Source organism: Borostomias antarcticus, assembly GCF_949987555.1.
Source record: "Borostomias antarcticus genome assembly, chromosome: 13".
Lineage (NCBI taxonomy): Eukaryota > Metazoa > Chordata > Actinopteri > Stomiiformes > Stomiidae > Borostomias > Borostomias antarcticus.
Genome location: NC_140246.1, coordinates 5,546,939 through 5,561,814, shown reverse-complemented (window position 1 = coordinate 5,561,814; position 14,876 = coordinate 5,546,939). Strand labels below are relative to the sequence as shown.

General features: G+C 46.0%; 1 protein-coding gene across 1 annotated transcript in view; it reads left to right on the top strand.

Moving 5' to 3' along the window:
* ptpro (protein tyrosine phosphatase receptor type O) overlaps positions 1-14,249 on the top strand; it is a gene marked incomplete at its 5' end in the record, with an annotated part of 28,781 nt that extends 14,532 nt beyond the window's left edge. Inside the window, 12 exons of the mRNA XM_084447712.1 lie at positions 4,570-4,638; positions 6,190-6,273; positions 7,190-7,225; positions 7,948-8,029; positions 8,252-8,342; positions 8,557-8,633; positions 9,038-9,172; positions 9,477-9,599; positions 9,767-9,921; positions 11,432-11,567; positions 12,510-12,630; positions 13,239-14,249. Of these exons, the coding sequence (XP_084303838.1) occupies positions 4,570-4,638; positions 6,190-6,273; positions 7,190-7,225; positions 7,948-8,029; positions 8,252-8,342; positions 8,557-8,633; positions 9,038-9,172; positions 9,477-9,599; positions 9,767-9,921; positions 11,432-11,567; positions 12,510-12,614 (1,093 nt within the window). The 3' untranslated portion in view covers positions 12,615-12,630; positions 13,239-14,249. The remainder of the gene's footprint in view (positions 1-4,569; positions 4,639-6,189; positions 6,274-7,189; positions 7,226-7,947; positions 8,030-8,251; positions 8,343-8,556; positions 8,634-9,037; positions 9,173-9,476; positions 9,600-9,766; positions 9,922-11,431; positions 11,568-12,509; positions 12,631-13,238) is intronic.
* Positions 14,250-14,876: the final 627 nt, after the last annotated feature.

Here is a 14,876-nt window from a genome sequence, read left to right as displayed (position 1 = left end):
GCACCACAACTTCCTTGAATTACTTTGTGCTGCGCATACAGTACTTCAGATGTATAACTCATCAGTACATATTATGTTAGGCTACATAATACTTTATGAAATATTATGAATGGTTTTTAGGGCCCGAGCACTGGCGGTGCGAGGCCCTATTGAAATTGTAAGGATTATTCTTCTTCTCCTTCTACCTTCCTCTCCCCAAACAAATGCCTTTTTGGCAGCCTAAACATCGATGAAAACGCATGAAACTTTGCAGATACGTCCGTCCCGGTGAGAAATGTGATATTTCATGGGTGATGGAATTGGGTGTGGCAAAACGTCTCAAGAGCGCCCCCTGGAAAATTTTAAATAGCGAGCCCCACCTTTCAGTTTGATGTAGGCGAACGAAATTCGGTGGGCATATGTAGTTCATTGAGACACACTAAAATGTCTCTTGGAGCTATACCCAACATCCAACAGGAAGTCAGCCATTTTGCTCTTAATGTGCCATTTTTTCCTTGTTTTTACCATTTCCATGCCTAGTACTTTAACGAACTCCTCCTACAGATTTCATCCGATCAACTTCATATTCGGTCAGCTTCATCTTAAGATCTTTGTGATCAAAAGTTATGAAAAAAAAGAGTTTTCACCAAACACCCTTGCCGTGGCGCCCCACCAAATTTGGACATTTCGCCATAAAAAAGGAAGTCCTCATAACTCCTCCATACATTATCCGATTTGTCCGATATTTCTCACGCTTCATGAAGTTTCTGTCCTGAACACATTGATGTGTCAGTATTGCATCATACTTATAGCGCCACCTATTGGTGAAACAGGAAGTCCTCAAAACTCCTACATACATTATCCGATTTGCACCAAATTGCTGACGCTTCATGAAGGTCACATTCTGAACACATCTATGCGTCCGTATTGAGTTACACTTACAGCGCCACCTACTGGTGTAACAGGAAGTACTCATAACTCCTACATACATTATCCGATTTACTCCAAATTGTTCAGGGTTGATGAAGGTCGCATCCTGAACACATCTGTGCGTCAGCATTGCGTCATACTTATAGCGCCACCTACTGCTTACAGGAAGTCCTCATAACTCCTACATACATTATCCAATTTACCCCAAATTGCTCACGCTTGATGAAGGTCGCATATGTTAGGTAGGTATGTTACGTATGCCTGTGTGTTTGTTTGTATGTAGGTATGCAGGTGTATGTATGTGTGTGTGCGTGCTTGCGAGTAGGCTTTTTGTACATGTTTATGTTTTTGTGTTTGCTGGTGTACATATGATTACATACCTGACTATTCGCTATAGTAGAGTATAACTGAATGGAAGGTGTGAATTACAGACGGCACATTTATGTTGAATGTCTTGCACGTCTGTGGAATAGGAATATATTGGATGCAAACTCTATACCTATATACCAAAATAGCATTTGGAAGAATTGCTGGATAGATATGGCGAATTTGTCGTTTGTATATTATTTGTATTTTATTACTGTTTATTTGTGTACTTTATGTCGCTTTGTAATTACGTGAAATGCCCAATAAAAATAATGTAAAAAAAACACACAAAAAACAGTAGGTTTCACCAAAATCTAGACCTATATTAGGTCAACAACAGTACAGTAAGTTTCACCAAAATCTAGACTTATATTAAGTGCTACAGATCAGTCAAGTACACTCATGTACATTGTTTTTTCTGACATCATGTATGATGCAGCCGGAGGAACATGTGAACGGTGATTTCTGGCGAGCCGGTATTCCCGTTCAATCCTTTTCAGGTGTTGCTTTAAAAGCTTTGTTGTCTGGTTGTCACAGTGGCGACACACCTCCACCTTGAAGGTCTAGACGCCACGCCCGCTCCAGATGCTGGGTGTGGGTCCTTGTTGTTGGATCAACAAAATGCCTCTTGTGGCACACGGTGTGCTGATCATAGCCCTCTGTTAAAACCCTGCGGTGGGCTCACCATTCATCTGTGGCGATACTTGTGCCACTCCTGATATGCCGAGATACTGGAGACGAGATAATTTCGTGACCGTCCTTGAACGATCATGAGAATAGATCTTTGTGTCTTCTGTCCCACTTCAAAGATCCCAATGACGCATTTTTAGGTGTGGTGCCAAGTTGCACCAACCCTGCCATAGCTATACTGAAAAAGAAATGTCAGAAATCAAAGCCTACAGTAGTATCAATTGAATTTAGTGTTTTCCAAATTACAAATTCTCTTTTATATATATTTTTTTTACCACTTTCAAACCTCTTTCTCTATTTTAGAGAAATTAATAGACAAACCATGTGGTATTGGTGTGGTGCGCATGGTATTAGACCTACAAACCTGTAGATAAATTAGACAAGACACTGCAGTGATCGGCGCAATGGGTAAAATATGGACCCCTTACGAACCAACACCGTAATCCCTCTGCAGCAGCGATTCTTGCAAATCCTTAAGTAAACATTCATTTTGTGTTTAGCTGTGGCATTCTCACAAGTTACAAAGATCTTTTACATCTTTTACATCTTTGCAACTTGCATCATACTTCTTTTACTTTTACAAACCATGCTGCCTCTTTTCTGCATCCACAAAACCACCTCTTTGGTGCACCAAAGTGTTCTATGTGCGCAAAATTAGCAAAACGTAATATTTAGTTTTAGTCAGTTTTCTACTAGGCATTCTTTTCTTTGGGTCCACCAGAGCCATCGCGGGTGGTGGGGAAATATCTGGATACGTTTGTTTTGTGCGCATATCATGCCCATGTGAAGTCCGCCTGTCCCCGGTTCACACCGGATGCGAAAGCAGAAAGAGTTTGGCTCAATTGTCATGTAAGCGTGTAGGTCTATAGGTTCATTTTTTGTATATTAATTAAATTACAATTCTATAGTTTATTTATTATTTATTTATTGACCTTTAGCCTATTAGAGTCACAGGGAATGTACACACACAGACTGAGACATAAACACAGACATACAGGATATCATAGCCTAAATATGTATTTTTTGCTTTTGTCTTTATAGAACCTCTCCATATATCTATATACCGTATATTGTATATGATATCTTCAGGACATGTTCGATAAAGACAACAGCAAAAAGACAAATCTTGGGATGCTGTTGCAACAGCTGTTGGAGACACGTATGATGATTTGCCAATACCCACATGCTGAGTGCATTTCTCTTATCCATAATCAGCCCAAACAGAACACAGATTTAGGCCTATTCTTTAAGCCTATAGGCATCAAGGAAATCATCTTGTTTCCATCTTAAGCTCTGAAGAGAGTAGACGAGTCCTTGATTCAGATGAATCCTCTAGCCTTTCGGACTCATCCAAGGAAGAGACCCCTACCCTAGAGACCAAGAGAGGAAAGGGACAGAGAAGCGCACGATGAAGTCAAGACGATCTGAGTGGTCTTCTCAGCCAGATGAAAGTTGTTCGGCGCACGCATGTGTCCGAAGTAAGTTACCTTAAGGTCTATGGTAGCCCTTCTCAGTCCTGTTGTCGCATTACGCTCACTCATGCCAGACAACAGTCCTTTCCAGCTCCATTCACTTTGCCGTCAAAATAAATCGGTGTTGGCCTATTTAGGAGAGGCGCTCATATTTACAAGTGTCAGATAAACATGAAACTTCACTTACCTAAGAAAAAGGGTCTATTTAAACAAATGCTGGGTTTTGAAGACTCAGCACTACCATTAAATAACTTATTTAGACGCGTTCTGTCCGAGTGAAATAATTTTTTCGAGGTAGTCTTCTTCTGTGGTGGTGGCGGTCTCTTTGAAGCTTCAAAGCACCGCCAAGGCCGCCTTTGGTGCAGGGGTGGATCGAAACACAATTGCACAGACTGCAATTGTAGCAAGGCTGCACCTGTCGGAACCCGAGATATTCAAGTCACAAACACTCTGCACATTCGTTACTAGGTGCCGTGCTCTTTTGACACCTGAGATTAAACCAAAAAATAGCCAGATGAAAGATGCTGGCGAGTCACTGCCTTCTTTACCCTCACTGTCGCACTGCTCTCGTTTTGTGGGATGGTTTACTGTGACATCACAGTAAGAGGAATAATAAAATAATTGAATTTGTATGTGTGTTGTTCCTGTACCTATCGCTACTGTAGCACTTCACTACTACAACATGTTCCCTTTGTCACTTTACTTAAAGCTTACAAAGACCACTTATAATGTCATATAAACAGTTTATAATACAACATGTCTGTCTATAATAACACCGTCCTTTTATCACTTTACTTAAAGCAAACAAAACCATTCATAATATTTCATAAAGTAGTATGTATAATAATATGCATAATGCATAATATGTAGTAATGTGTAATACATCTGTAAGTCAATTTCTGCAGAATAAGTGAGCTATAATGCTTTATGGCCTTTGGCCCATCATATGTTATAATGCATTATGCTGGTCAGAATTATGATAATTCATAACTGTTGTAATGTATTATAAAGGTGGTTATATGGAGTTATGAAAAGGTACACAATGACTTTTGTATGCATTATAATACATTATGAATGCCTTATAGATATGGGCTTCATAGAAAGAGTGACCCTTATGTTTTCTTGATTTCAGAGAGTGCGGGGCGGAAACGTTTGTCAACTTTGCTTCGTTTGAGAGAGACGGGAAGCTTCCGTACAACTGGTAGGATCTGACTCTGCTCCTCTCTGCCAAGTCAGCAGTCCTAAATACACCACAGAACCTTGACCTCCAAATCATCCAAATTTGATCCAAAAAAGATAAAACTACAGATCCCAGCGTGCCCCTGACGAGGTGCCCCTCTGCTCCTCCTCTGCTCTGAGCACCTCGGCAGCCGCCTCAGGACCTGGGATGGCAAAGCCTGTCACCCGGGACTCCTGGGAAGACTGAGTTTGAGGGTGAGGATTAGGTAGCATGGGGGAAAGGAGAGGATTAGGGACTGGAGGATGTAGCGCCTCGCTTACGAACCGATTTTAGCTCTGAAACGGGTCTTAAAGTAACGTTACAGGACCGCCGTGAGCTCATCCAACCGTCTGGAGGCAGGGGCCTACAGTATGCCCCCTTGTTTTGGCATAGTAAGAATAGTGAATCTGTTGATGAAAGTATGATATTCCACTAACCTTCGAAACGGAGCAACGTGCCAAGAATAGGGTTAGCTGCTAGGGGAAATGTGGATTTTTTAGTGTAGTTTGTATTATTTATTATTATAGTTGTATATTGTAGTTTGTATTATTTATCATTATTAGCTGTCGTTCTGCGACAGCTAATGTGGATCCAAAATAAACGTAAACATTATTTCATGGAATGCACAATCCCTCCTTAACTGGGACTGGTTCTGTATATCAATATGACTGCTGCTTAGGCCATTATCTATTACAGTAGGTATACAGTAGAACAGTACTATGGCCTCTTAAAAGGACCTCTTATGTGAATTTGATTGATTAATATAACAGCTGAAAGACAGTCAGTGAAGGCAGAACTTGGCTTCCATCCTAAATTGGATTGAATTGTACCATAACCTCACATCGCTAAATTCATATGCTCATCAAAGTTTGTTCGTACTGTGAAACCATCGGTAAAGTTGTGTTCATGTGGGTCCAATTTCATCAAAGCTTGTGCTTTGAATGTGCATGACGTAGAATGCCTTGGTGTTATTGTAGCTGTTATTGTACTGCATTAGATAGCATTTGAAGAAGTCAGGTTTATTGAACATTAAAATGCTGCTGTGTTATATCAAGAAAAATTGTGAGCCTTTCAAATACAGTAGTTTGCCATTCACCTTTAATGGAATGACATGATTCGGCTAGACACACTACTACAGAGTATGTTTGACAAGTCAAGAAAGGTCTGCACCAGAAGGAGCGTCAATCTTGCTATTGATCTGGGTGTTTGGTACGTATATACACGACCCTATTAACAGAGAGTGTGGCCATTGACCCTGTTAAGAGAGCGAAAGTGGCCATTGACCAATCCACTCTCCTGCCGCACAGCCGAGGACAGACTCCCATTGTCCTGCCTCCGCCATAAAAAAAAACATAGGCTATCTACTGTAATGCTGTGTATACTGTCCCAACGTCACAGGCTGCATGATGCATTAACTCTGTGTTGAGCACTAATAGAGTTCCTCTCAGTCAGTCTGTGCCAGTTTACTAATGGTGCCCCTGTCGCCTATTGGTGTTGTTCTTTTGTTCTGTTTTGTCTGGACCTCCACTTCAGGCGAAGAAGCCTCTTTGCATTCCTTACCCTACTGCCCTCCTGCCTTTGGACTGACTATCTTTTGGCTTTATATATTAATCCTTGGTAAGTAAGCACTTGTTGGCCAGGTCACCACTGCACCCCGGGGGGCGTGGGTCAGCAAAGCTACATCCTCCTCCTCTGACCATAGACACTGTGTTACCTGACAGGGTTCAACGTGGCGGGGGGGGTTTTGCGGGGGGGGGGGGTCTACAATGAAAACCTCTCGGTGTAAAGTCATCCCTTTTTGGAATGAAGGGCGAGAGGTTCCAGGGCCACTCCGGATGATTCCAGGTGATTCCGGGAGGGGGGAACATTTTTGAGCAGAACGCTGTCTCGTAACGCTTTGTCTGTGGTTGGGAGACGCTTTCAGACGAAGGAGCTTGTTGTCTCTGAATCTTATGTCACTAACATACTGACTGTACTGTTGCATGGTCACTAACAGCAACAGGCTTTCGCTCACCACCACACGATGTCTGCATGTCTACACCATCTCGCTGTTGTTCTGATAGACGTTTCTAGGGGAACGGGGCGGTAGAACGTATACTGTAGTAACTGTGGCGGTTTCGCGCTGTAGCCATAGACGTCATGCATTTGGAATGAGGTCCTATAGTGCATGTTGTGGACTGGAGGACCAGGTTTGACTCCAGCGATATGCAAACAGAAGCATGTGTGAAGAGTACAGTAAGCCGTACAGTAAGTGTGCTTGTTTGACCTGCCTTGCTTGATGCAGTATGTGGATGACTAGTGCATAGAATAGATGGTTTAGTCCGTAGAAGTGGTTGATTTGAATGAAAATCACTGAGCATGTTTTTTTCCTGGTACTGCACACTACTCTTGGTTTTACCTTGGGGGCGGGGTGGGTGAGATTAGATATACACTGTCACTATACAGTATCTAGTGACTAAACGTAGTCTGTATGATGGTAGAGTGCCAGACACACACACACATCATGAGCGCTTTGCATTTCTGTATTTCGTAGGAGCAAGACCGCTTTAAAGAAACGGAAGCTAACAAGGTAACACCGCTAAGCTACGCGTCTGTGTGTGCTGAGTGGATGGGAGGCTGTATGTGGACGTGTTACGTGTGCTTCGCTTGTGTCCGTGCGCGTGACGTGTCCAGCTAGCGACCGCTGTGGACGGCCTTCCACTAGTAATCCAGCAGAGGCCAGAGAGCATCCTAATTCATCCTGTTAATCCACCAGATTAAAGACAATGCTGTCACAGCATCAGTACAGTTATAACATGCACACACACACACACACACACACACACAAACAATCGCACGCATGCAAATGCACAAGTGTACTCATCTCTCATTTTTCGTCCACGATCAGACTTAATGTCCCGGGGACTTTGTCCACCATAACAACCCCAATCAAGGTCACTTTGGGTCACTTACAGGCCCGCGGTAACAAACAGTGTGTAATCCTCTCCGAATGAATCCGTTAAGTGTCAACAAACTCTGGTGCACACACAGTCGAGATCGAGGTCAAGCCTCCGGTCAACAAGCGTGAGAGTGGATGGCGAGGGTTGCACATGTTTGCAGTATGCATGGTGTGCTCGGCGCCCCTTTAAGAGAGATTAAAAGGGACAAGATTGGCTAACTTGTTGAAATATGCAAAGGGAAGAGACTGTGAGTCATGTAGCCTTTGTTCTGGGAGTGCTAGAAATTCTGGGACCGGGACACTTTGTTCTGGGACACTATAAACTGAAACCAGCTTATTCTGTGCTGTTGCAGCCCAGTCCAGCTGGATGACTTTGACACGTACCTCAAAGACATGAGCAAGGACTCTGCTTACAAGTTCTCCCTTCAGTTTGAGGTAGGAAACGCTGCAGTTGACATACCGAGACACACACCGTTAACTGCCTGCATTGCCTCTTTGTCACAGATGGGAGAAATATCATTTGAAATCATTTCAAATACTCGTCTGTGCAAATCAAATCAAACCAATGTATTTGAAAGGATTTTTCAAGTGCGGCTTTGACCCCGGTCTGCTTTGTCACGATGTCTTGTCTCAAGTGTCGCTCTGTGTGTGTCCCAGGAGCTAAAAAGCGTGGGGTTGGACCTGTCCCATGATGCAGCTGACCTGCCAGTCAACCGCCCCAAGAACCGATACACCAACATCCTACCCTGTGAGTGGCTCCATCGCCTCGCCGATCACAGAGTGTGTGTGTGTGTGTGTGTGTGTGTGTGTGTGTCTCACGACGTTTCGAGACGATCATAACCATCAAATGCAACAGGATGCAGTGCAGTACGTGCGCCCACACAGACGCGCTGCGGTTTAACCAGCTGCGCCCTCTGTGTCTGAGGAGAGAATGCACGCTAACGGACGTGACTTTCCCGCAGATGACTTCAGCCGGGTGAAGCTGGTCTCCATGCACAACGACGAGGGCTCAGACTACATCAACGCCAACTACATACCAGTGAGTGTCCCGCACCTCCTGTAACGGAATAGGCGACGCATTCGCCCCCGACAGGCAGCGGACGGGTGAGACCACGGTGTCTGGCCGAACCTCTGCGTCTGTCGCTGGAGTGAAACCAGAAGAACAGATCAGCAATCGCTCCCCTTCCTAAAAAAAACAACAACAACTCACCTCAGACAAAATCCCACTTTTTATTTTGCGCAAGAAAACATAGTCGCCTTGAGTGATTTCAGTGGAGGAATTGCTCTACTGGGGAAGGATAAGGGTAAAAAAATAAATAATAAGAGTTCAAAACAGTGGCTTTATGAATTTATGCCAAGGCTCGGTCAACGTAGCTTATACTGTACCTTGCGACAAGCAGTTCGTTCAGTACAGTGAGTGTGTCTGGTGCTCTCTCCTCCCAGGGTTACAAGTCTCCCAGAGAGTACATCGCCACGCAGGGCCCTCTGCCCGAGACCCGCAACGACTTCTGGAAGATGGTGCTGCAGGAGAAGTCCCACATCGTCGTCATGCTCACGCAGTGCAACGAACGGAGGAGGGTGAGTCTGGCAACCCGTCTCTCCCCGGTGGGTGTGCGGACGACGGAGTCTGGCAACCCGTCTGTCCCGTTGGGTGTGTCTACCTCAAGCCGTGACTAAGACAACAATGTTGTGTCTATTATGGTCGGTCACTCAGGAGTGGTTGTGTACAGCGTGGGTCAAACGTGTCCTTCATCGAGAACTTTTGTTTTCAGTGTCGCTGATGCCGTTATTCAACAGAATAGGCCCCTACTGTTAGTCTCTGACCAGTGTGAGCTGACCGGTGTGAGTTGACCGCCTCTCGTGCGTGGCGTTGTCCGGGCAGGTGAAGTGCGACCACTACTGGCCGTTCACGGACGAGCCGGTGCTGTACGGGGAGATCAGTGTGGAGATGCTGTCAGAGACCGAGTCTCCAGAGTGGACCATCAGGAACTTCCGCCTGGGCTACGTGAGTGCCTCGCACACACACACACACACACACACACCTACACTCACACACACACGTACAGTGTATATTATACAGATCATCCACCAGCTTCTGTAATGTAATTTCTTGCCGGTCTCAACTTCACGCATGCCTCACCCCCCCCACCCCCCACCTCCACCCCCACGCAGGCCGACGAGTCCCAGGACGTGCTGCACCTCAACTACACGTCCTGGCCCGACCACGGCGTGCCCACGGTCAACGCCATCGAGAGCATTCTGCAGTTCGTCCACATCGTCCGCCAGCAGGCCAACCGGACCAAAGACCCCATCGTTGTGCACTGCAGGTACAGGGGCGGGGGGGGTTGGGGGTTCACCTGCCCCGGGGTTTGACGGACAGAGAGCGGGAGTCAGTCAGGCAGGCCAGCCATCGCTCAGACGCAGCCTCGTCCAGCATGCGGATAACAGCGCTAATGGATTGCACTCACCGTGTGTCGGCTCCTAAAGTTTACAACCGAATGCTCCCAGAGTGAGGATAGAGCCTAGTCAATCCATGGGATGGACTATTTGGAGTAATTGATAGTACAAGGGACTACATCGACTACTGTGCCTGTAGAGTAATGGGTGTGGCTGGCTGCCCAGTATTGACCCCCCCCCCTCTCTCTCTCTCTCTCTCTCTCTCTCTGTCTCTCTCTCTTTCTCTGTCTCTGTGTGGTTACTGAGAGACTGATAGACCAGGAAGACGATACTACCGGGTCACATCCTGTCTGTGCTGTACATTAAGTATCTCAGATCCAAGTGTAATGTAAGGTTAAAAATAGAAACAAAGTTAGCCTGAGACAGGATGTCAACTCCTCACCCACCGTTGAGATCTGCAGTCTGACTTTGTTTCCACTCTAACCGATTTCCATGGGGGAGGGAGATTCGATTTTCCCTAACCAATCACTGGAGACCGACCAACTAGAGTCTGAATCTAACGTCATTGCTGATGCATAGCCATTACAACCATAGACAATGTTGACAAGACGGAGCAAAGTGAAATCATAGTATCTACTATCTACAAAGTGAAATCATAGTAGGCTACTTTGTTTTAGTTTTTTTTACTAATACTACCAACTACTACCAATCATCCTCCTCTCAAGGAATACGGGAATCACATTGTCCCAACACACAGCTTGACAACGCTCGACAACAGTTTCAGAATCAGAAATGTTTATTGCCATGCTGTTTTACAACATATTAGGAATTTGTTTCGGTCAATGGTGCCTAACGTGGAGACAACATTGGACTGGGCGCAGGAACGAGACAGGACAGTACAAAAGAGCAGTACAAAATACGAATGCAAAAATGAAAACGATATACAAAATGGAGTGTATAGTGCATACAGTATACACGCAGTGGCAACAATGTTAGTCCGCTGATTGGCTAATCGTTAGAACCCACAGTGCTCATTGGTTGATTATTTTTTAATTGAGAAACAGCTGTTTCATGTAGCAACACCAGACCAAGAATCAGTCAACTTCGGTGGAGTGGGCGGATTCAAATGTCTGGACCCTGGCTAAAACAAAGTGTAAGACCGGCATGATGTCATTTTTTCCCCAGCGAGAGTAATTGGTGTCTTTGACGTTTGAGCACATGTTCTCCGTGTTTGGCTGAGATTTATGCAAGCGTGAATCACACGGGGAACCATGCACATTGATTAGCCTCCGCGCTGCATATGTGTGTATGTGTGTGTGTGTGTGTGTGTGTGCGTGTGCACTGTCAGCAGGCTGTAAACCGTGGGGGCCACTCTCTGCCACTCATATTTTCTCCGCTGACTGACTGCCCATGTGTTGTTTGTTTTGTTCTCCTGGGCAGCGCTGGGGTGGGGCGGACGGGCACGTTCATCGCCCTGGACCTCCTGATGCAGCACATACGAGAGCACGAGTTCGCCGACATCCTGGGCATGGTCTCTGAGATGCGCTCCCATCGCTTGTCCATGGTGCAGACTGAGGTAAGCCACGCCCACGCAGGGGAGCGACTGGCCGCGGCTGAAAATGCTCGTACTGAAACTACAGGTTTTAGATAGTTTGTGACGACTCCAGTGATATTGCACGTCGATGCTGTACGTTCACCAACAGCAGCTGAAAATACTGAAAGCCTTTGTTGACCTAAACACATTTTTAAACTCACAGACGTAACCATCAGAGGTTTCCAAGGGTGTAGTAGTGACTAAATAAGTGGGTGTACTCTGACTAAAGAAATGGGTATACTGTAGCAGAAATGTTACATTAGTGGTGTTTAAAGAAGTGGGTACACTGTGGGTCCATGGATAAAGAAGTGGGTATACTGTGGGTCCAAGGATAAAGAAGTGGGTATACTGTGGGTCCATGGATAAAGAAGTGGGTATACTGTGGGTCCATGAGTAAAGAAGTGGGTATACTGTGGGTCCAAGGATAAAGAAGTGGGTACACTGTGGGTCCAAGGATAAAGAAGTGGGTATACTGTGGGTCCATGAGTAAAGAAGTGGGTATACTGTGGGTCCAAGGATAAAGAAGTGGGTACACTGTGGGTCCAAGGATAAAGAAGTGGGTATACTGTGGGTCCATGAGTAAAGAAGTGGGTAAACTGTGGGTCCATGAGTAAAGAAGTGGGTATACTGAGGGTCCATGGATAAAGAAGTGGGTATACTGTGGGTCCATGAGTAAAGAAGTGGGTATACTGTGGGTCCATGAGTAAAGAAGTGGGTATACTCTGCATACCTCCGTATACCCTGCACTACACCACTGGAGGTTTCTGAGAAAGATGCGATTCAGATTCAGATTTAATTTGTCACGTTTATGGTCCAGTGTATAATGTCCCATGAAATATTACTGCCGGTTCTGTGATTATATTTTTTTTAAACAAATAATTACAATAATTGTGACGTTCACTCTGGCGATGTCACTTCCTGTAGGAGCAGTACGTGTTCATCCACCAGTGTGTCATGCTGATGTGGAAGAAGAAGAAGCAGCAGTCCATAACCAGCGACGTCATCTACGAGAACGTCAGCAAGACCTAATGACCAACCTGCGGACGTAAGAGACACCCTCGCCCAACAAGCTAGACCACCTCACACACCACCCAACATGTTAGACCACCTCACACACCACCCAACATGTTAGACCACCTCACACACCACCCAACATGTTAGGCCACCTCACACACCACCCAACAAGCTAGACCACCTCACACACCACCCAACATGCTAGACCACCTCACACACCACCCAACATGTTAGATCACCTCACACACCACCCAACAAGCTAGACCACCTCACACACCACCCAACATGTTAGACCACCTCACACACCACCCAACATGTTAGACCACCTCACACACCACCCAACATGTTAGACCACCTCACACACCACCCAACATGTTAGATCACCTCACACACCACCCAACATGTTAGACCACCTCACACACCACCCAACATGTTAGACCACCTCACACACCACCCAACATGTTAGATCACCTCACACACCACCCAACAAGCTAGACCACCTCACACACCACCCAACAAGCTAGACCACCTCACACACCACCCAACATGCTAGACCACCTAACACACCACCCAACAACAAGCTAGACCACCAATAACAGAATTAAAGAAAAATATAACCCTCTATTTCCTAAATTTCAGGCTGTAAAGATGCACTCAACCGTCTGTGCTTCAGGCATCCGTTCTCTGCTAAGGGATCCGCTTCATCATCAAGACCAAAAAAAGGACAAAAATATAACACATGAAGAAAGATGGGGGAAAAATGTTGTTTTTTGTTTGAGTCGGTGAAAGCATGGGACGGAACTTTGCCTTAAGGAGCCTTCACTGACTGACCATTTCTTCAACCGCTACCCAGGTCGTTTCAGCCCCTGCCCCCACCCCCCCACCCCCCACAACTGACCTGGACATGAGGTACAGTACGAGGGGGCAGGGGGCTGTAGCGCATGAGACCCGCCCACCCCCTCCTGAGTGAATGGGACGTGAAGGACCCTCTTCGTAAAGGGACAGTGGACCCTTCCTTATTCAGAAACCAAGACGTCACAAAATGGCGGAACTGGGAGTCGGTCGATGGGTCTGTCAGCAACTATCATTCGTTTATGTTTTTTTGTTTTTTTTTTAAATCTCAGGATTATAGCTGAAAACCAGCAAGCACACAGCCCCCACCCCCCGCCCCCCCCCTCCCGCGTACCCTGACTGCCGTGGTATGACGTTAGCGAGTGGCACTTGTGTGCCTGAGAGTAGTTCTCCAGGTTTGTGCTAGGTTGTTTTAGTGCATTCATTGTCATTGCCAACTGCCCTTTTTGACATTATCGTAGCACTCTCCCAGTAGTTCTCACATTTCACACATTCGTTTAACAGCAAGAGGCTTTTTTTTATTCAGAAGACCCCTGACCCCGAACTACGGCCGGCGTCGGACTAGCTAGGTCACCACTGCCGCCCCACGTGTTCATGCTAGTTGCTAACTACTGTATAAACGTCTCAAATGCTCCCCACGTTGACATGCAATGTACAGCACCGCTATCCCTGGGCTGAGAGGACAAACAGGAGTGTGTGGGAGAGAAAGGGAAGGCACAACAACAGTTTGAGATGAGTCACCTTCGGGCCCCGCCAGGGAGAGGTGTGTGGCTGGTTGAGACGAGGCCAGTTTAGAAGCTAGAGAGAGTCTGTGCTGGTTTTGTTGTGGATCTATTGTTGTATTTTTTTTTTTTGCACTGAGGCCTTGGGACTGCCTGCCTGCCTGCCTGCCTGCTTGAACACATGAGAGAGAGAGAGAGAGAGAGAGAGAGAGAGAGAGAGAGAGAGAGAGAGAGAGAGAGAGAGAGAGGTGTGAGGAGAGACCGGAGGGCTCCTCTCCCGCTCTCCCTGTGGCTGCTGCTGCTTCTGCTCGCTGTGACTGTGGAGCTCTACTGCCATATCTGTGTACTGTACCGCCCAGCTTAACGCCAGCCCGCTCTGTGGAGGAATCTTTGGAGAACCCGAGGATGAACACTGTAAAAAAAAATAAAAAAAAGATGCAGAGGTTTTAGTGCGAAAAAAAGATGCTGAGGTTTTAGTGACATTGGAACCTTGTGTTCGCCAGGGTATGTAGTTGCATTAGATGCCATCATGTGCTGGGAGAGGAAAGGTGCATGCTGGGATTTGTGCATATCAAGCACTGTGCGTGTGTACTTTAGACAGTAGAGACAGTCCAATTAACGCGACAAGGGAACCTAGACTTGTCATACGACATACCTGCCCAACCATAGAAGCTTCAGAATTAGACGAATAGAAAATCCCGCC